Source organism: Populus euphratica, unplaced genomic scaffold (assembly GCF_000495115.2).
Source record: "Populus euphratica unplaced genomic scaffold, PopEup_1.0 scaffold12.1, whole genome shotgun sequence".
NCBI lineage: Eukaryota > Viridiplantae > Streptophyta > Magnoliopsida > Malpighiales > Salicaceae > Populus > Populus euphratica.
This window is the reverse complement of record NW_011499858.1, coordinates 1,132,517-1,155,091: the sequence shown is the minus strand read 5'-3', so window position 1 is coordinate 1,155,091 and position 22,575 is coordinate 1,132,517. Positions and strand designations below refer to the sequence as shown.

The following is a 22,575-nucleotide window of genomic DNA, read 5'->3' as shown; positions in this document are numbered from 1 at the left end:
TATTTTCAAAAAAAAATTAAGCGAATGACATATTGTTTATTCTATTTTTCCCTTCTATTTTATTTAATAAATTTAATTTGTATCTTTATTATTATTATTATTATTATTTAAATAAAAAATTATTTTAATAAATAAATTTAGAAAACATAACTAGGAAAATACATCTCTTACAAAATTAAATATCTTAATTTATATTTATCTTTTAATTTTTTTATCTCTATTTTTAGTTATTATTTATGATTTTTTTTATTTATTAACACATTTAATTCTTAATTTATTTAATTATATTTATGCATAAAGTTTTTTAAAATATCAAAATATATCTAATTCAAAAACAATCAAATTTCTGTGTCCTTTTCTTTTAATCAATATCATAAACATCAGTTCGCTTCATTATTGTAGTCGATAATGAAATATGTAAATGGCTATAGGGAAATTACCTTTGCAAAACCCACATAGGTTTTTCAATCAACGAAGCACAAGACAATACCAGACAGCAAGTGTTACTCAGTTGTTGCAGCAGTTTCTTCAATGACTTCTCTTTTTCACAAATTTCAGGAGGTCTATTCTCTTCTCAATTGGTGTATAACTTAACCCATTTCTCTTTGTTCGTATGCAAAGTTGATTTTTTTTTATATAGATTCAGGATCATGTTTGTTGATGGTTGATAAAGGTGGAAATAAATTTTGGATTTTGAGTAATCAAGACATTTTAGAAGAACCCATTTTGGAAATGTATAAAAGAAATTACTTTATGTTTTCTGTTTGTTTCTGGAATATTTTAGTGATTGAATGCATTGTAGCACCCATGAAGTTTGATTACAAATTATGGAATTAATTTGAAGTTAGAATCTAAGTAGAGTAGTTGATAATTGACATTTATTGTTGGAAGTGAAGGAGATAGATGATTGAAGTTGTTAGTGTTTAGTTAGCAGAACTAAAAATAAAGTTTCATGGAATTGCTGTATGCATTGTTTTGTGAAAGGTGAGGCTTCATGGATCATTGTTGATAAAATGATTGAAGGTTGTTCCTTTTTGGGTTTTAACTACAGGTTGTGAAAACTCTAGCCAAAAGTCCCATAGATGCTACAAGTACAAAGGACCTTAAACGTCTCTTTATTTTAACCAGGTTTGTGTGTCTTTTGTTTTCTATGCTGTCATTGGGTGTATGTTGCTTCTCTTAGTGTACATTTTGGAGGCTGCAGTGAAGGGCTCTTTCAAAATATTGTTGGAATTATATTGGCTCCTGAAGTCTGTGCTATATAGACCATCTGATTTGCAAGAATTTTTTTTCCTTCTCTTTTTAATCTAAATCTCTGTTTTCAACAAGTAATATTATCAGAAAGTCAAACTTCAGAAATTCAAATTTAGTGTTTTTTCTTGCTTTGATCTTGCTCTCAAATTTTGTAATTGCTTTGATCTTGCTCTCAAATTTTGTAATTGCTTTGATCTTACTCTCAAATTTGACAATTGTTCAACTTTCTTTTCTTCGACGTGTTGGAGAAATATTCTAAAACTTAATTTTGAAACTTCTTTTTCGAATACTTTGGTTCTTTTATATTGTATTAAATTGGTTCATCTTCAATGTAGCTTTATCTCAACATGAGTGCCGCCTATGTCACCTACTATATTTAGATCTGTAATTGCTTGTTCTTTTGAGTATCTTGAGCTGCTAATGAGAGGTAAAGTTTTCAGCTGCAATCGTTTGGGAAGGAATGCTGATAAGGCTGACGAAAAGGATATCATTGAAATGGCCAATAAATTTTATGATGCTGAACAGCAGAAACAGATCCAAGAAAACATCCATTTTCAAATTAAAAACTTCTGCACAGCTATGAATGATATTCTTCTTCCTGATGCGAGAAAGAGAAGTATGAAGGATGAAGCACCTGCACAATCAAATGCTTTTTCTGTTGGCAAGAGTGGTCCACCTACTGATCATCATGGTGAGTTTATGAGCTCAATGCCACATGTTTATTTACTGAAAGTCGTCTCCATATTAATTTATAAAATAATACCAACCCTGGAACTTAAATTGCCCAGCTGATCTTACATTGCACCTGTCACATATTTGCTCATTTCTTGATGCTGGCTTACTGTTGCTTGTTTTATGCCTTTATAGTAATCTCTTTTCCATATTAATAGTGTAGCTCTGAGATATTTTTGATTATAGAGTACCCAGTATATATTATTGACAAGTTATATATTGCTCAATATCACTGGAACCATACCCAATGCTATTTGGAGCTTTTAATCCCTAAGAGAACAGTTGCATGAAACAGAAAGGACCGAATTGATGGATAGGGATACAGTCAGAGGCAAAAACCCTTATCTGTGACTAAACTTATATCCTTCAATTTCAATTAATGATGTTTTTTGGCACAGCTGTACCTGAGATGAGGCAGTTGAGTCATGCTGAAGTATCACGGAGTTTAAAGGATCACATTGGTTACACACCTGAGGTGAAGCCATCTCTGATGCCCCATGAAAAAGCTGGACAAGGTTTGCTAATAAACGGTGAGGCTGATGCTGGTGCTGTTATTGCCATATACCCTGGCATCATACACAGTCCTGCTTATTACCAGTACATCCCCGGGTACCCAAGAATTCATGCCCGAAACCCGTACGTGTTCACTAGACATGATGGGACAGTTATCAATGCACAACCTTGGGGTTTTGGTGGTGAAATTCGTGAAGTGTGGGATGGCTTCACAGTGCCAGAAATCATGCCTAATGTGCGAAGTACTGGTAAAAATGGTCCAGAGCTAGTCTGGAGGGTGCTGAGTAAGCCTGTGGAAGGTACTGGGGTTGGTTCTATTGGTGATGTCTTGGAGAGGAGAAACCCCTTGGCTTTGGCTCATTTTGCCAACCAAGTAGCAGTGGGTATGCATCATAATGTTATGGCTTGCCCTTATGACTTCCCACTGACCGAGATGGATATGAGGACCTATATACCAAATGTATCGTTTGCAAATCCAGAAGTGAATGTTAGAGGATTGGGCAGTTTTTGGTTCAGTGCCAAAAGCAGTGAATCCAATGTTCGTGTTCTCAAGACTATCGTACTAGTCGCTACTAGGGCTCTCTGTGATGAAGAAGTGCTCGTAGACTACAGGTTGACAAACATGAAGTGTTAGCCACTATGGTGTACTCCTGTGAATGACCGGAGGTGATGGAGCAAATGATTCGATATCGAAAATGGGTTTCAAGAGAAGCTAGACTTTTCCTTAGCGTACCAGCAAGCTTCTGTGTTGAACCCCATAAAAAACTACATTGTAGAAGATTATGCAATGAAAATACAAAATTGTTTCAGACAATATATAATAGTTGAGAGTTACAAAATTACCCGCAGAGTTGGAACCTCAGTGGCTCTTGCAGCATGTCCTTGTAGGGCCCCAAGTGGGAGATCGCATTCCATCTTACCATCGTTTCATCCATATATCTCTAGAGACAATCCCTTTGTGCTAAGATGTCGATAATTAATGATCATATAGAAAATGCTAGTGAGATTTCGTAGCCCTTGCAATTGGAACCACAAGCTGTGGGACGTTCTCATGTCAAGCTCCAGTAAAGAACTCATCTGTTCATGTGAAGTCATTTCAAAAGAGTCAATGAGATTGCAAATGGAGAACTACTGAGAGAATTTGGTAAATGCAGCAGTTTCAATAGTCATGTTTGGGAGTTTGGTAATTTTTGTTTTTGAGTGTTTCTTTAAAAAATAAATTTATCTTAAAAAAATATTAAGTTAATATTTTTTTATAATGTTTTAAAATGATTTTGATTTATTGGTGTTAAAAATAAAAATAAAAATATTTTAATATATTTTCAAATAAAAAAATATTTTTAAAAACATTTTATATTTTAATATCAAACTGTTTTTATTTGAGGAGAAAATAATTATGTTTTCTTGTCAACAAATTTGTCACTTCTCCTACAAGTAATTTATTTATTTACCATACTAGCATTGTTTCAAAATTTTACATTGAAACTTAGCATTATTTGATTAAAAAAAATCAAAGTTTTAAAAAACTCAAACTTTAGTTTAAATAAGAAAAGGCGAGATATTACATCTCTAATTTTTTTTTTTTTTGGTAATCTAGTTTATTATTAGTTATGGCTTGAATATGATATAATATTATGAATTTAATAATAAAAATTTCCATAATCTATGATAATTATTATCAGTAAAAAACTTCCCTTAATTTATTTTTACAACAAGGTTCTTTTAGCTGCAATAGGTTTTTTTTAATTCTTCATAGTGAGTTAAATTATGAATTGATAAATATAATAAATTATGAGAAAATTACCCTTCGCATCTTATATTTTATTTTATTTTATTTTACACCTTATCTTTATTATTTCAAAAATTATATAGAACATCGTTAACTTTATAAGTTCATAGCACTTTACATGCAAAAAAGAAATAAACAAAAAGAATATTGAATTATTTACTGATTTACCATTATATTCAATTTAATGATTAAAAAGCTCCTATTACTTTTAAAAAATAAAACTGCCACTACAAAATCTCTTCTTTTCTTTGACAAAAATGAAGCCCTAGTCACTAGCTTTAATCCAATTGCATCATTTTATATTTAAGAAGCCCAGATAATCAAATTATCTCTCTAAACTCAACGATTTCGAATATCTAATCCTAATCTTGCTATGCACCAACTTCAAAGCCAGATTTATATTGTCTCTTTCCTTAAAGCATTGATTAGAATATAGTTCAAACTCTCCCCGGAATTTCCTTACCCTTGTTAACAATCTCATGCCTCTTTTATATGGCATACTTTATACAACACATTAAGCATATGCTTAAAAGCTATCTTAATAATCCCATTAATCATGGCTCATTATTATTGCAATTAAGCTTTGATAAGCTATTGGCTTAATAAAGAAAGAAATAAGATAAATAAAGAAGAAGATAATAGAGGAGAAAACAAAGAATAAGAGAAACGTAAGTTTTGTATAAGCCATTAAAACTATGAGTATAAAAGTGTGTTTAATAGTGTGATAGCGATTGCTTTTCAAATAATTTTTCATGCCAAAATGCATGTCAATGATTTCTTTTTTTAATTTTTAAAAAATTATTTTTAATATCAGCACATCAAAACGATCCAAAACATACAAACCATATTAAATTTTAACAAAAATAAAAAATAATTTTTTTTTAAATTTTTTAGGGACGCAGGTTGAACCGCGTTTCCAAACAACCTCTAAGAGTCACACAATATAACACTACAATTACTACTAATGTTAAAGACTTAGTAATGAAAGATCTTATTTCCTTAATAGCTTGCTTATCAATGAAGTTACATGTATTTTCACTATTAATCAAAATAATTAACTGTTTTCAATTGATAATTTTCTCTAATTCTAATAGTGTTACGAATATAATTGTCAACTAAAAAATTTAGTGACATGTCACATTCTTTAATTTTATTATTCTCTTATATTTTCAATGTTATTTTTTACTTAAACATCCATATATTCTCCACTTTTATTCTCGTTACCTTCAATCATATGTAATTTTTTAATAGTACACTAATGTCCAAATATAAATGTAACTAATACAAAGTCTCTCAAAACATTTTTTTGGTTTATGTTGACCTTCATTCTTGTATTGTTTAACATGCTTAAATGAAAAATTACATGGTGGTCTTTCTATGTGAATTGCAGCACCAATTCTCGGCATAAACTTATTTTTCCTTACTAAAACATTGTTTGATTTCTCTTGCTATTTGGCTTGTTCAAAAGCTTTAATCAATGCCATTGGTTTGAGTATTTTCAATATTGGTTTAATATCTTTTTTTAATCCACTTACAAAACTAGAAATGTAGTAGAATTCAGGAAATGAAAAATTCAATGCATGCATAAAAGATTTTAATTCCTCAAATTTTTCTATGTATTCATACACATTATCTTTTTGCATTAACTCATTGAATTCCTATACTAAATCATCTTTATAACCACATCTATTGCCCACATCTATTGAAAATTCATCCTAATTTATTATGTGTTCAATATTCCATATATAACCTTTAAACCAAATCTATGTCTTTCTTTTTAAGTAAAGAAATGTTATCTCAACCCATTATTGTATAGAAATTAAGTTGATCTTGAATAATTTCTTATATTTTCTCAACCAACCCTTAGATTATTTCCCTAAACTAATGGTAGATTAATCCTTGGAAAACATGGATTATACTCTATCTTGTGATGTTATTGAGTATGAATTTAATCTCTCATTACATTGTTCTTGATCTCTTGTAACACTCTTCATTGATTATTATGGGTATTAATTTCTTTTTCTATTGTTGGAGTATTCAAGATTCCTCTAGAACTGTTTCTAATTTTTTTCCCTACCATTTGAGAAGCAAGAAACGGTTGGAATTGATTTGATAATGCTTTAATTTATAAACTGATTCGATTAACTCTTTCATTTTGCTACATGCACTGTTCTTTCAATTTGTTTTGTTGATTAACCAATGATTCTTAAAATTCCTGGTGAAGGCCTTGCAATCTTTCCTTAAATCTCTTGCAATGTTCTTCAATAATCTTTATCTTATTATTTTCTATCATTTTAAGTTAAGGTATTTACTTCATGCCCAAGTTAGGCACTGATTTTAATTGTTAAGTTGTTGGCTAGCAAGGAAAGAAATAAGAAATAGAGAAGAAGATAACATAGGAGAGAATAGAGAAGAAGAGAAATGTGTAGTTTTATTATTACTTGTTCCTCATGAAAAGCATGTTACAAATTTTATACACTGTAAATCTTCAACTAACTTAACTTCCAACTAATCTCAACTAACTAATTAATTTAGCTTAACTATTTATTGGCATGAATCAGGTGTTGATTTTGCTGTTTAATCCTTCAATAATAGTAATAACAACTGTTATTATTATTGTTATTGTTTTTTTTTTCCATCGTATGCAACTTTTGATTATAGCATGTGTAGAATGTGTAAAATGTAACAAACTCACACCTATATTATGAAAACTTATATAAATTATTAATTGGTAAATTTTAAATTGTTTTTTTTTTTGAATGGTAAATTTTAGTTGTTTATTTTTATATTATATATGAGGATAAATTTTAAATTTAAAAATTAAGTTGACCTATGATATTAAGTGTAATTTTTAAAAGAATACAAATAAAGCAAAAAAAAACACTAAACTATAAAATTAATAACAATGAAGAGAAAAAATAATGGATAATTTAAGGTTCTGTTTGGTTCAATTAAAGTGTTCACATACGCGTGTAGTCGATCAAACATACCACACAAACAAAAGACAGAAAGAAAGGAAAGCCCAAGCTGAAAAGCCTACTCATTGGGGTTCCAGTTACCAAAGAAATTTGGCCCGGCATGTACGGACACAACCGCGGCCTGAGATTTTTTCATTCGACAAGGCAGAAGGCAAGAGTGCGAGTGTGACTCAGTTGCTGCTGCAGTTTCTTCAATGGCTTCTCTTTTTAACAAATTTCAAGAGGTAATTTCTATATTTCTTTCTCTCAATCGGCATAACTTAATCTGTTTCTCTCAATGATTATCTGGTTAGATATTGGGTAGATTCAGGGTCATGTTTATTGACAAGGATGGAGGTAAAGTTTCAGATTTTGAATAATCAAGACATTTTAGAATAACCCATTTTGGAAATGTATAAAAAAACTGTGTGAATTGAGATAAAGAATTATGGGTTTTGTTTGTTATGGAACATTTAGTCAATGAATGCGTGGTAACATCTGTAAAGATTGATACCAAATGATTGAATTAGAAGAAAGTTAGGATTCAAGTAGAGGGGTTGTCAATTGACATTTGAGGTTGTTGGTCTTTAGTTAGTGGGACTAAAAATGGAGTGTCATGGAATTGCTCTGTGCTTTGTTTTGCCGAAGGAGTTACTGCACGGGTTCAATGTTGATACAACAAGTAAAGGTTGTTTCATTTTGTGTTTTTGTTACAGTTCGTGAAAACTCTAGCCAAAAGTCCCACATTTGCTAGAAATCCAAGGGAGTTTCAATTTGAAACCGACATGAATCGTCTCTTTCTGTTTACCAGGTTAGTGTGTTTCTTTATTTTCCAAGTTGTGATTGGGTGCATCTTGCTACCATTAGTGTAGATTTTGCAGGCCTGAACAGGGGTTCTTTCAATATATTGTTGGCATTAGATTGGCTCCTGAAATCTGTGCTAGAGACTATCTTTACCTTTTTCCTTTTTAAAAAAATATATTTAAGTCTTTGTTTTCAAGAAGTAATATTATCAGAAAGTTTCAAAATTCATAATGGAAGTTGAAGTTCAAAAATTCGAAACTAGCGCATCTCCTTGCTTTTTCTTACTCTCAGGTTTCATAATTGTTTTGATCTTATTCTCAAATTTGATAGTTGTTGGACTTTCTTTCTTTGAAATGTTGGAGAAGTTTTGTGCTGAATTTTATGTTTGAGATTTCATTCTAATATGCTTTGATTCTCTTTTTGTATCGAATCGCTGCATTCTCAAGACCATGTAGCTTTATGTTTACTAAGTGCGACCAACATCACCTATTATATCTAAACCCGGAATTGCTTGTTCTTTTGAGTACCCTGAGTTGTTAATGAAGTTAAAATTTTCAGCTACAATCGTTTGGGGAAAAATGCTGAGGAGGCAGATGCAGAGGAGATCATTGAAATGGCCAGTAAAGCTTCTGTTGCTGATCAGCAGAAACAGGTTCAAGAAAATATCCACTTTCAAATTACAAACTTCTGCTCAGCTATGAATGAAATTCTTCTTCCTGATTTGGAAAAAAGAAGCAAGAAGGATGAAGCTCCTGCACAATCAAATGCTGCTCCTCGGCGTAGTGGCCTTAGTTTTGCTGTTGGCAAGAGTGGTCCACCTACTGACCGTCCTGGTGAGTTTATGTGAGCAATCCCACTTGTTAATTTACAGATAGTCCTTTCCAGAGTTGATTTATGAAATAATAGCAACCTTATAACTTAAATTATTTAGATGATATTACATTGTGCCTGTCACTTGCTTGCTAATTTCCTTTTTCTGGCTCGGTGCTCCAGACAACTGTTTTCTCCTGTTTATTTATGCCGTTTTATTTCTCTCTTTTATCATATTAATGGTGTGGTTCTGAAATGATTTCAATAATAGAAAGCAAAAAGTTTTCATCCAGTAAAAACAATTGACAGGTTATGTAATGCTGATTCCTAAAAGAGTGATTCAGTGACATGAACAGAATGGGGCAAATTGAGGGATGATAATATTATCAGAAGCATGAACGCTTATTTATAACTAAACTTCTATCCTTCAATTTTGATTAATGATGTTTTTCAGAACAGCTATACCTGAGACAAAGCAATTAAGTCGTAACGAAGTATCACAGAGTTTAAGGGATGAAATTGGTTACACACTTGATCTCAAGCCATCTCTGATACCCCATGAGGAAGCTGGAGAAGGTTTGTTTTTAAGTGGCGAGGCTGATGTGGGCACTGTGATTGCCATATACCCTGGTGTCATATACAGCCCTGCTTATTACCGGCATATCCCAGGGTACCCAAGAGTTGATGCCCAGAACCCATATTTGATCACTAGATATGATGGTACTGTGATCAATGCCCTACCTTGGGGTTCTGGGGGTGAAAGTCGTGAAGTGTGGGATGGCTTAACTGTGCCAGAAATCAGGTCTCATGTTCAAAGTGTTGAGAAAGGTCAAGACCGGGTCTGGAGAATGCTGAGCAAACCTTTGGAAGGTACACGAGTTGGTTCTAGTGGTGATATCTTGGAGCGGAGAAACCCATTAGCATTGGCTCATTTTGCTAACCACCCAGCGAAGGGTATGGATCCAAATGTTATGATTTGCCCGTATGACTTCCCACTGAGTGAGAAGGACATGAGGACCTTCATACCAAACGTATCTTTTGGAAATCATGAAGAAGTGAATATGAGAAGATTTGGCAGTTTTTGGTTCAAATCTAGTGCCAAAAATAGCGTATCTGATGTTCCTGTTCTCAAGACTCTGGTTTTAGTTGCCACTAGGGCGCTTTGTAATGAAGAGGTGCTCCTGAACTACAGGTTGAGCAACACAAAACGTCGACCAGCATGGTATACTCCAGTGGATGAAGAGGAAGACCGGAGGAGATGGAGCTAATGAGTCGTTATTGAAAGTGGGTTGCAACCTGGACTTTGTCATTCTTCAAGGATGCTTATGTCAGCGTGGGAATTGTCGCTACAGTTGGTGTACTCTCTTGCGGGAATTGTTAAAAACCTCTGAAAACCTTTATTGTTGAATCTTGATAAGTTTTGGATTATAGAATAGGATTAAAGTGCTCAATAGCTTCGTGATTAAGCCAGGCATAGCACATTGTTTTCGGAGTGACAAGTTTTGAGTTTATGCTTTGCTTTGTCTTTGAATTCTCGAGTCTTGTTATAACCAAAATAGATTCCATAGCTAATTTTTTCAAGGTAGTATTCTGCTCCAGAAACTTGGTACTCTACAGATTCATGATTTTTGTCATCGTTTCAGCTTGGCTGACGATTGACTCAATTCTTAAGCTCCGATATTAAACTCGAGCCTGAAGCGACCTAAATCAAGCCTAGTCAGGGGTAAAAAACCTGTTGTGGTTAGGATTTTTTTTTTTAAAAAAAGAGAGTTAGGGATCTCTTTATTATTAAATAAAATAAACCTAAAAGGAATAGATTGGAACGGGAAATCATCATTTTTTCCTTGTAACATGCTCAATAAACTTGGTCAGGACAGGGGCGGAGCTGGAATTATATAATAGAAAGGGCAAGGGCCGAAACTCAAGATATAATTTATTATTAAAAAATTTATTTATTTAAAACAAAAATATATCATTTATCATATATTTAAATATTAAAAATACAAAAATTTTAAAATTTTGTAGGAGCCTGGATCCCTGCCAGCCATCTTTGGTTCCACCATTGCTTATAAAGACATATAATAGTTTATTTATTATTATTAAATTTATCAGAGTTAAAATAATTTTTTTATAGTTTTTTTAAATAGGTAAAATCACTGATTCGCTATTAAAAATGATTGGATTATTCTTAAAAGTAAAAGTTATTAAACTACCTTACGTAGTTGTTGTCGTATTTCTAATATGATTTTATAGTTACCATCAAATTTGGTTTACGGGTAATATAATATTTTGATAAATATAAAATATTATTAAAAAAATTGTTTACACGTGCAACACGTATCAGCGCGTGGAGCGCCTTCACACTCTTCGAGCGGCGTAGAACAATCGCTTTTGCAACAGTCATAGGAGCACCACGACATCTCCTTCCATGTGAGGAGACACGTGTGCTGCTAGTCGCCTCTTCTTTTTTAATTTCTTGTTTTCTTTCATCCCCTCCAGATACGTGCTAGCCATTCAAAATTGAGATCATGATCTTATAGGGTGTACCTTCCAAAGTTCAATGGGTGACCTCTTATTAATTAATTTTATGAATTTTAAAATTAATAATTATATAAATTTTTAATAATTTTAAAAAACATTAATTAATTCATGATCATCAATAACTTTTTTATTATTTTGTTTTTTAAATAACATGTTAATTTATATATATCTTAATTAATTCTATTAACTTTAAAATTAAAAATCACATAAATTTTTAATAACCTTAAATTTCATAAAATTTGAATTAATAATTTTAAAAAAATTAGACTACACCTCTCTGAAGCTTATGTTTTTTTTTTAGATTAACATGGGTGTCCGGGCCAGCTTGCGCGCACCACGACTAATCCCACGGGCCTTGAAATTAATAACTATGTAAGTCTCCAATGACCTTCATATAAGCAACCAAGTACTCGGACCTGATATCATTTATTCCAAGTTCTTACATTTGACCACTTTTATTTTATTTTATTTTTTTTTTTGATTTACGTGGGGTGTCCGGGCCAGCTTACGCGCACCACGACTAATCCCCACGGCCCACTGAACACCCTGCAAACCCAGCAGGCAGGTAAGGCAGCGCGGGGCTGATAGGCATGCAACTCCAAGACTCGAACCCGTGACAGCAGAAGGCGCAATGCGCCATTCCACCGCTGGGCCGTTGCCTTGAGTGCCATTTGACCACTTTTATTGATTATGTTTGTCATGGCTTATGAGGACAGTACTCCTCCTGCGATGCTATCTTTGCTCGTATTCGAGGATGAACCAAGTGGACGGTGGATGATCACTCTATAAATGTGGATCCATGTGAAACTTCAGCAATTATAAAACGTGATGATATTGTTATGGTCCCCATGGTGACAACGTCTTCGAGTGCATCGCTTGTGGACCACCGCTGAATTGCATTATTAAAATCAATTTGCAGGAACAAATATGACCAAACAAACAAATAAATAAATAGAGTCTCTAGCTACAGGCAACGTCTATCATGCATTCAACATCAGAAACATACTATACGAGTGAATTACAAGCTTATTTAGCAATGATGGTGTTAATTCAATACATCCGCACACTGACACACACCCTAATGGACATCATGTCCTTTGAAATCTTGCAGAAGCAGGGGTTGAATTAATTGGAACGATTATGGCCAAGAGCACCCTTTGTTTGATCCGATACGGGCACATTAACTGAACAATAATATTTAAAAGTGAAGTGATATCTCCCCCACATCTATTGTTAATACTGAGTGAAGCAATCATATTCACAATTTCCATGAGCATGTGTTTATATTGAGTGAAGCAATAATATTCCCCCCACATCTATTGTTAATATCTCTCCCTTGCACAAAATGAGTAGCATGGTGAATTTATGGAGGCAGCTAGTTCAGTGTACGCTAGCTAGGGTCTATAGTTTTCTGTATAGCTAGATAAGAACAACAATATGTTGAAGTGAAAGCTCTTGAAATATTCGAGGCGTGACTTAAACGAGATGATGACTTTGCTGTATAAATCACTTGAACGTGGTGAGATTACTGTGGTCCAGAAGTGATAGTGAATAGTAGTGGACAACACTTAAACGTGGGCGGCAGAATTGAATTATTGAGCTGAGTGCCTTTATCGATTTGTCGAGCGGAAAAATCATCACAGCGCTATATAATAAAGTCTCTGCATGCATCATCTATCATGCATTCAAGAACAAAAACTTAGTCTGCAAGTGAGTGAATTAAAAGCTTCGCGGTTGTGTGCGAGTGTGGGGGAGAGATGGATAGCAAGAAAGTGAGCTTGTTTCTGATAGTGTCCTTACTCTTCATTGCGACTATTTCTCCTTGTGCTTTCTCCATGAGGGAAATCCCACTCACCTCTGATGGTGCTGACGAGATCACTACCAGTAATACCAAGAACATTCCACTCTTAAATGTGATGATGCCTAAATCGGCAGATAAGTGCCTCCCTCCAGGTACATCTCCATGCTTAATCGGCGACGTAGGTTGTTGCAGCGGGATATGCCTTTTAATTTACCCACCAGTATGCGGTTGAAAACTTGTATCAGTAAAAACAACACTATGATCTAGTGGAATTGAAGAAGCTAGCTGTAAATGAAGATGGTGGTACGTGAAGGTTGGAATAAGACTGAGAAATAAAACATTAGCAGGGATATAATTATTATATCCATGCTTGTTTATCTTATTGTGCGTGCTCTTTTTTTTTTTCCTCCCTTTGTTGGAGGTGTGATTTCGTTTGTGGTTTGTTAAGTTTTTTTAATAAATTTAAAAAAGAAAAATCGTATGATCATTAAATATATTTTCTTAATTATTATAATCGCTAGCTGTTTCTATGAATGAAAATTTGAAATATATTCCCAAGAAGGATACTAATTAATAGACAGTGCAGCGCACAGTTCATGAATGATGTAAAGAAGGTATCATTAACGTACTAAGACATCAAAACAAAGTGTAAAAGTATAAAATAGTAGTATAAATTAGGTGTCAATGTCTTGCAACGACTCCTGGAAAGAAGCAGACACGTATCAGAACTACAAAAATAGTATAGAATTACAAAAAAAGTAATATGAGATTGCCAAAATCCCCTTGATTATGTAGACAGTCTTGATTTGTTTTTAATTTTGATCCTCAAAATTTTATAAAACTCTCAATTAATTATTTTCATCCATATTTATCTTGAATTCCATCCAAATTATATAATTTTTTACTGAAAAAATTGCATCATTATAATTAAATATAACATTCTTTTGTCAAATTTGTTTGAAAAAATATCTTAATTGAGAGATTAATATTTTTTTGAGAGAAAGTAAATTTATCCAAACACAAAAACTGAACGGCTGCTTAAGGTTTGTCCACAATATAACTACTACTAATACATCATTATTTATTAGTAACATTTATAAAATCTAGCCCATTGATGTAAGATTATTATTTGATGATTTATTCTTGTAACTTTGTTTTCAATGAGAAATTACAATAACCGAATAACTACTAGTATCTATATCATGTAGCCAATCAAATGGTTATATATGATACTCACTTCATTCATATAAATATATTTAATTTTTAGTGAAATCTTATTTATTTTTAATATTTATCAAATACTTGATGAATGAATTTAATATTTGATGAATGAATCTAAAGTAAAGATTAAGTTCTTGAGATAAAAATGTTTTGTAAAGAAAATTATAAAGTTATTATAATTATAAGATTTATATTGCATCAAAGCATTGTTCATGGTGAAAACTCTATTAAGACTAGATATATATTAGTTAGAATTATTGAGAGATACATAATACGCCGCTCAAGTGACAAATATATAAGTGATTCTTAGATTTGATAGTACTAAGTTATTTTATATAAAGAATGTTATGCGATAATTTTGCTATATGTTGTCCTAATCAAGGATAACAAATGAACAAATATTAAATGTAATAAGAATTATATGAAAATATTCGAGTAATTAAGAAATTATTCATTACCATAGATAAATTACAAAACAATATTTTATATATTCACAAATAACATTGATAGTAAATCATTGTAAGGTAAAATGAGATTGAGAAAAAATTATTTAAAAAATCAATCATTATAGTGTTGAAAACAAACAACTCACATAGCACATACTAAAAATTGGAGGGAGACCTAATTTTTATAATTAAAAAAGTATAAGGACTAAATTGAACATTTCACCAAGAAGTTCAAAAATGGCACCCATCTCCTCCATGTTTTTCTCTTTGGTGCTCTATCTCTCAATTCTTCACTCTCTTGACAATTTTAACCAAATTTGCCTTCATTCATGTCCTTAAAGAATAAAATTAAATAAAAAAAGAAAAAAAAAACTCAGGAGCATAATAAATTGACAGTATCCATGAGTATGTGTTTATAGTGCGTGAAGGAATAATATTTTAGCCACATCTATTGTTTGTATCTCTCCCTTGCACAAAATGAGGAGTAGCATAGTGAATTTATGGAGGCAGCTAGGTCGGTGTGCACACTAGCTAGGGTCTATAGTTTTCTGTATAACTAACTAGATAAGTATAACAATGAGTTGAAATGAAACCTCTTCTAGGCATAACTTAAACGTGATAATGACTTTGCTGTATTTATCATTTAAACGTGGGCTGCAGAATTGAATTATTGAGTTGAGTGCCTTTATCAATTTGTCGAGCGGAAAAATCATCACACCGCTATATAACGAAGTCTCTGCATGCAACCTCTATCATGCATTAAGAACAAAAACTTACTCTGCAAGTGAGTAAATTAAAAGCTTAGGGTTTGTGTGCGAGTGTGGGGGAGAGATGGATAGCAAGAAAGTGAGTTTGTTTCTGATAGTGTCCTTACTCTTCATTGCGACTATTTCTCCTTGTGCTTTCTCTATGAGGGAAATCCCACTCAACTCTGATGGTGTTGACGAGATCACTACTAGTAATACCAAGAACATTCCACTCTCAAATGTGATGATGCCTAAATCGGCAGACAAGTGCCTCCCTGCAGGTACATCTCCATGCGTAATCGGCGACATAACTTGTTGCAGCAGGATATGCTTTCCAACTTTCCCAGGAAGATGCGCTTAAAAATTTGTATCAGTAAAAACAACACAATGATCTGGTGGAATTGAAGAAGGTAGCTATAAATGAAGATGGTGGTACGTGAAGGTTGGAATAAGACTGAGAAATAAAACATGAGCTGGGATATAATTATTATATCCATGCTTGTTTATCTTCTTGTGTGTGCTCTTTTCTTTTTTTTTTTTTTGCTCCCTTTGTTGGAGGTGTGAATTCAGTGGTGGTGATGAGATCACTGCCAGTAATAACAATAAGAGTAACTTTCTCTTCGTCTGGTTCTTTCTTAGGCGGCCCAACACTAACGACTTCTGCCTTTTTTCCAGGTTTTCTAAGTTTTTCAGCCACCAGCACTGGGTCTACAACTCCAATTAAAATCAAAATTTAAAAAAATATTAATTGATTTTTTTGTTATTGAACCCAAGTTTTTTAGACCCATCAATAATTGTTAACTAAAGATATAATAGATAACTCCCCCACAGGTGTTATGGTATTATCTTCAGTGCAAGTACTTTATATATATATATAGTGTCGTGTACAATGCATTAAGTCTATTTTATCTGTAATAAATATAAAGTCTTTTGCCCATACGTTTTAAAATATAGTATAATATGCTTTGTATAAATTAAGTAAAAATGGTATCAACGTTAAAAGAGGAATATGACAAAATATTAATACGTTCAAAAAAGTAATTTAATAGAATAATTTTTTTTCCTTCTAAATTTTTCTTTTTTTTAGAAAAAAAGAACAAGAAAAAGAGGAAATCAATGATTTTATCTCCCCAGCCATATCTACTCTATAATAAGACTTTACCTTTGAACAAATGAATTGATATTTTAGTTGTCTTGTTTCAATATGTGCGGCCAACAAAGGGATGGCTATTAAACCCAATTTAACATGTTTTTTTTTTTTTTTTTCACATATCATTAGTCTATTCAAGGATCATGATTTTCAAATCGATCAAAATATCATAACACCATTAAGGAAAGTCATCACTCTTCCATAAATCATTCATCCAACAGCATCAGTTCCTCTATAAAATCCTTATTCATCAAAATCAAATCTTTATGTTTAATTTGAATGTTTGAATTATGAACAGCTTGCAGTTAATTATAGAATAGCAAAACTTCAGGCTTAATAAGCTCTTCAATCTTGTATTTATACACGTACAATGCATAATGTAAATGAAAATGTATATGAAGTTATCTCATTAATCTATTTCTTATCTTCTCTTTATGGTATCAGAGTCCTCTTTTCTCCAACGAGTTCTCCTTTGATTTTTTTTTCTCTCTTCTTTCGCTTCTGCAATGGCCTCCTTAGCCTCTCTCCCTATTGCTATTAATCTCACATAGCAGGTTACCACCCGACTCACACCATCCAATTATCCCTCTTAGCATGCACAATTTGAGTCCCTCCTTCTCGGCTACAACCTATATGGTTATATTGATGGTACACTCACATTCCCCTATCCATAAATCCTGATGCAGCACCTACTGCTGCCTCTACTCACTGGTTTCGACATGACAAATGAATTTTGAATGCTATTCTTACTTCGGTGTCTGATTCTGTGATACCTTTCATAGCAGCTTCCAAAACATCCTCTCAAGCCTGGAACAAACTGACCAAGCTTTATGCCAGTCGTTCTAAAACACGAGTCATGCAACTCAAAGAGGATCTCACTCTCATTCAGCATGGAACACACTGTCACAGAATTTCTTTATTCTATCAAGTCTATTGTCGATGAGCTTGCACTCATTGATGCTCCTCTCTCTGCTGATGATTTTACTCTCTATGTTCTCAATGGCTTAGGTCCTGAATATAGAGAAATGGTAGCCATTATTCGTACACGCGAATCTTCTTTATCATTTGAAGAACTTCATGATCTTCTCATTGGTCATGAGTCTTACCTCAAATGCCTAGACATTATTTCTCCTCCCCTGGTCGTTACATCACATAATACTTAGCGCAAGAATCATAGTTTTTCACAAAAACAACCATGGTCTTCTCTTCATACAGCCACACAAAAATATAATTTTAAATCTCAACCTTGCTATTTCAGGCAGCAAAAATATACTCCCAAATGCCAATACTGTGATCAACTTGGCCATGTTGCAAAACACTGTCCTAAGTTACACACCAGGAAGGCTACAGCCCACTGCATCACCGCTTCTTAAAGTCTAGATCAGCGTTGGCTCATTGACTCTGCTGCATCGCATAACATCATCTCTCAAGTATCCAATCTGCACTTACACTCTGAATATGATGGCATGATGAAGTGCTCATTGGAGATGGTTCAGGTTTGAAAATCACTCACTCATGTTCTCTTACTCTTTCCTTTCCTAAACGCACCTTCCAAGTTCAAGACACTTTTTTTGTTCCCACCATAAATCAAAATTTGATTTCAGTCTATCATTTCACCAAATATAATAATGTGTTTCTTGAATTTCATCCTTCTTGTTTTTTTATCAAGGATCAATAGACGAGAAAGATTCTTCTTCAAGGACCATGTGAGAATGATGTTTATCCTCTACCTCATCCCTCTGTCTCCACTCCTATTGCAATGGTTCATGAATGCACGTCTATAAATGGCTAGCATCAGCGCCTAAGCCACCCTTCCTCAAAAGTTATAGATAAAATGATCTCCTCATTTTCTCTTCCAGTTTCTAGTAATTCCTCTATATCTCATTTTTGTGATTCCTGTTCTATTAATAAATCTCATCGCCTGCCTTTTCATAAACATGGCCTCACTAGCTCTACTCTTGATTTAATATATATCGATGTTTGGGTACCATCACCACAAATCAGCATTCAAGGTCATAAATATTATGTGATCTTCATTGATCACTTCACAAAATATGTCAGGTTTTTTCCACTTTGTAACAAATCTGATGTTAAAGTCATTTTTCCTCAATTTCATAAGATGAAACAAAATCGATTTAATGCTAATATCAAAAGTCTCTACTCTGATAATGATGGAGAATTTGTTGCTCTGCAACCATTTCTTACTCTTCATAGCATAAGCCATTATACTACAACCCCACACGCTCCTCAATAAAATGACGTTTCAGAGAGTCGTCATAGACATATAGTAGAAACATGCACCACACTTCTCAGTCACGCCAATCTTCCTTTCTATTTCTGGTCCTATGTTTTTGCCATAGCAACCTATTTAATCAATCAATTGCCCTCTCCTATTCTTCATCACAAATCTCCCTTTCAAACCTTGTTCACAGCAGCTTCCAATTATCTCAAACTCAGAACATTTGGTTGCTTGTGTTTTCCCTAGTTGAAACCTTACCACACATATAAACTTCAGCCAAACTCTGTTCCCTGTGTGTTTCTTGGTTATTCCACTACACAGAGTGCCTATCTTTGCTTCCACTTACCTACTTAACGCTTATATGTCTCACGGCATGTTACGTAGGATGAAAACGCCTTTCCTCTAAAGCACATCATCAACCAGTCCACTTCTGAGTCTTCCTTACTTGTCGCTCCTACTCTATCTGCACCACTACTACAGATTATCACCCTAGCAAACTAAGCACTCTCTACACCAGTCTCTACTGTTCATCAAGAAGAGCTCTCTCTCCCTGCATCCAATTCAGACATTACAACTATAGTCTCCATAGTTCAAGTAAATCTTCTAGCTCTAGTTGTTTCTCAAAGACGACATAATATGACCACTTGGTCTATGAACATCATCTTTGTTCCAAAACAGCTTCACACCACCACAACACATCCATTACTGAATCCCCTAAGCCAACATGTGTTAGTCAAGCACTTAAAAATCCACTTTGGCGCAATGCCATGTCCGAAGAAATCACTACATTACTTAATCATGCCACTTGGGAACTTGTTCCTCTTGTAGCAAGTCAAAATCTTATAGGCTGCAAATTTATTTTTCGAACAAAATGAAATCCTGATGGAACCATCAGCAGGTACAAAGCTCGTTTAATTGTTAAAGGCTTCCACCAAAGACCAGGTCTTGATTATTCCCAAACATTCAGTTCAGTTGTCAAACTAGCTACAATTCGCTTAATCCTCTCCATTGATGTCATGAATGGTTGGTCCATTAGGCAACTTGACATAAATAATGTTTTTCTTCATGACAATCTTGAAGAAACAGTGTTTATGCATTAATCTCCGGACTTCAGAGATGCTTCCAAGCCTGACTATGTTTGTAAACTGAATAAAAGTATTTACGGCCTGAAACAGGCACCTTACCAGTGGTACAAAGCTCTTCAGGATGCTCTTCTGTAATTTGGCTTTGTTGACTCAGCTACAAACATGTCTTTATTCATCTATGTCTCTAATAGTGTTCTCAGCTATTGTCTTGTGTATGTTGATGACATCATTATCACAGGAAACATCTCTATATTTGTAGCTGCTATCATCAACAAGCTCGCTCATACCTTTTCTGTCAAAGACATGGGACATCTCCATTTCTTTCTTGGCATTGAAGTCATTCGTATAGCCAAGGGCCTTTTCCTTTCATAACACAAATACATCTAAGATTTACTCTCTCAAACTTCTATGGATATGGCTAAAGACATTCACACTCCACTGTCCACCAACACGACATTGATTTTAAGGATGGTTCAGCTCCTACAGATAGCATAGAATATCAAAGAGTTATTGGGGCACTGCAATATCTTGGTTTGACTAGACCTAATATTGTATTTGCAGTAAATCAACTTTTCCAGTTCATGCATAAAACAACAATGTGTCACTGGACTGCAGCCAAATGAATTCTCAGGTATCTCAAGTAAACAATGTTTCATGGGATTCTTATTCAACAGAGCAACCTCTTAAATCTACAAACCTTTGTTGATGCTGACTAGGCTACCAACACTGATACAAGGGTCTCCACCACCGTATTTATCACCTTTCTAGGCTTCAATCCCATTTCTTGGTCTGCAGCAAACAAAAAGCTATATCATGTTCCTCTACAGAAGTTGACTTTCATGTATTAGCTGCTGCCACCTTTGAAACAGTTTGACTTCACTCCTTAATCATAGAATTTGGCTTGCATCTTAAAAATCCTCCCCAAGCTTTCTATGATAACATTGGTGCAACTCATTTCAGCCTACATCCAGTGCAACATACTTGTATGAAACACATCGAAATCGACCTTCTCTTTGTTCACGATCTTATCCAAAAAGGTCGCATTACTATTAGTCATGTTCACACTTTAGATCAACTTGCAGACTTGCTTACGAAGTCTCTTCCACACCATCATTTTCAAGTCTTAAGATCCAAGATTGGAGTTGCTGATGGTACCTCCATCTTGCGGGGGCATATAAGAAAAGTCATCACTCTTCAACAAATCACTCATCCAATAGTATCAGTTTCTCCACAAAATCCTCATACCAGAATCAAATCTTTATGTTTAGTTTAAATTATGAACAGCTTGCAGTTAGTTACAGAATAGCAAAACTTCAAGCTTAATAAGCTCTTTAATCTTGTATTTATACATGCACAATGTAAATGAAAAAGTGTGTGAAGTTATCTCATTAATCTGCTTCTTATCTTCTCTTTAAGTACTTTTATTTTTTAAAAAAATATCTTCTTTTATTTTTCTTGAAATATTTCCTTTTGGGGTTTTTTTTATTTTGTTAATAAATAATTCAATTATTTTTTATTCAATTTAAACTATATACTTTTTGAAAAATATGAACGGAGGGCCTAAACAACCATAATTTGAGAGTACATTATTCAATTCAATCAAGTTATTTTTAATAAGTTTAACTTGACTAGATTTAATTTCACTCCTTATTATTTTTTTAATTTATAGTCTATGAAATTATAAATTTTTTTAATTTTATTCCTTATAATTTTATAATCTTTTAAATTTAGTCCTTATTTTTTAATTATTAATTATTTTTTAGAATCATTTTTTTTTCAAATTTCATCATTTTTGTGTTTTTCTCATTGTATCCTCATTTTTGTTAATTTTTTCTTTTGCAACTATTTTTTATTAATATTTTTCCATGAGCTTTAGAGCCCGTTTGGCTCTGCAGTTGCGGCTGCGTTTTTATTTAAAACGCAGTTGCAGTTGTTTGGTTAGAAAAAATGAAGGTATATTATTCACTGGGTTCCATATTTTTTCTGCGTTAAAAACACAGAATTTAAAAAGTAAGAATTATTTGTTTTTTTCACTGTTCATGCAATTGCACTATTCATTGAACAATGCATAGTGGTGCACTGTTCAAGAGAATTGCACTGTTCACTTAAAAATAGTGAATAGTGTAATTCTCTTTCGCTGTTCACTGCGTGGATACTCTATATATATATATATATATTTAGATTATTAATTTTTTAATGTTTTTGTTAAAAAAAACTAGTTTAGGGTGAATTTTATTAATTATAATATTTTATCTAATTTTATTATATCCTAAAAAATTATAAAAATTGTAGTTCTTGTCGGATGTATATAATAACAATAGTTAAATCCATAATATTAAATTAAAAATCATCAATATTAATATATATATTTTTAAATTATTTTATAACCTCAATTTCAAAAACATTTTTAACCAAACACATTAAACTACTTTTTCTTCAACCTCAATTTCAAGCACAGTTTTAACCAAACACTTATTTTTTCAAACT

General features: G+C 33.1%; 2 protein-coding genes and 1 long non-coding RNA gene across 4 annotated transcripts; all 3 read left to right on the top strand.

Annotated features, from left to right (window-relative positions):
• The first annotated feature begins 362 nt into the window (after positions 1–362).
• Positions 363–3,512, top strand: LOC105123944 (uncharacterized). Its single transcript, XM_011023736.1, has 4 exons — positions 363–561; positions 1,052–1,128; positions 1,695–1,945; positions 2,385–3,512. The coding sequence occupies exons 1-4, from the start codon at positions 532–534 to the stop codon at positions 3,131–3,133; spliced, it is 1,107 nt and encodes a 368-aa protein (XP_011022038.1). The 5' UTR covers positions 363–531; the 3' UTR covers positions 3,134–3,512.
• A 3,777-nt stretch (positions 3,513–7,289) lies between these two features.
• On the top strand, positions 7,290–10,440 carry LOC105123945 (uncharacterized). Of its 2 annotated transcripts, none has more exons than XM_011023738.1 (4): positions 7,290–7,490; positions 7,962–8,056; positions 8,608–8,882; positions 9,319–10,440. In XM_011023738.1, exons 1-4 carry the CDS (start codon positions 7,461–7,463, stop codon positions 10,125–10,127), a joined length of 1,209 nt encoding a protein of 402 aa, XP_011022040.1. In that variant the 5' UTR covers positions 7,290–7,460; the 3' UTR covers positions 10,128–10,440. The 2 variants fall into 2 exon arrangements, with proteins under 2 accessions (XP_011022040.1, XP_011022039.1); XM_011023737.1 differs by having other exon boundaries at positions 8,608–8,892; positions 9,314–10,440.
• Positions 10,441–17,942: 7,502 nt separating this feature from the next.
• LOC105123943 (uncharacterized) lies at positions 17,943–18,700 on the top strand. The gene is made up of 2 exons (XR_841977.1): positions 17,943–18,260; positions 18,434–18,700. It is a non-coding gene; the product is annotated as an uncharacterized LOC105123943 (long non-coding RNA).
• Positions 18,701–22,575: the final 3,875 nt, after the last annotated feature.

Bases quoted from the DNA above. Each gene is read 5' to 3' on its own strand.
- LOC105123944 (XM_011023736.1), top strand. From the start codon at position 532: ATGACTTCTCTTTTTCACAAATTTCAGGAG. The intron at 562-1,051 runs GTCTATTCTCTT...TTTTAACTACAG, and splicing joins TTTTTCACAAATTTCAGGAG to GTTGTGAAAACTCTAGCCAA. The intron at 1,129-1,694 runs GTTTGTGTGTCT...TAAAGTTTTCAG, and splicing joins CGTCTCTTTATTTTAACCAG to CTGCAATCGTTTGGGAAGGA.
- LOC105123945 (XM_011023737.1), top strand. From the start codon at position 7,461: ATGGCTTCTCTTTTTAACAAATTTCAAGAG. The intron at 7,491-7,961 runs GTAATTTCTATA...TTTTTGTTACAG, and splicing joins TTTTTAACAAATTTCAAGAG to TTCGTGAAAACTCTAGCCAA. The intron at 8,057-8,607 runs GTTAGTGTGTTT...TAAAATTTTCAG, and splicing joins CGTCTCTTTCTGTTTACCAG to CTACAATCGTTTGGGGAAAA.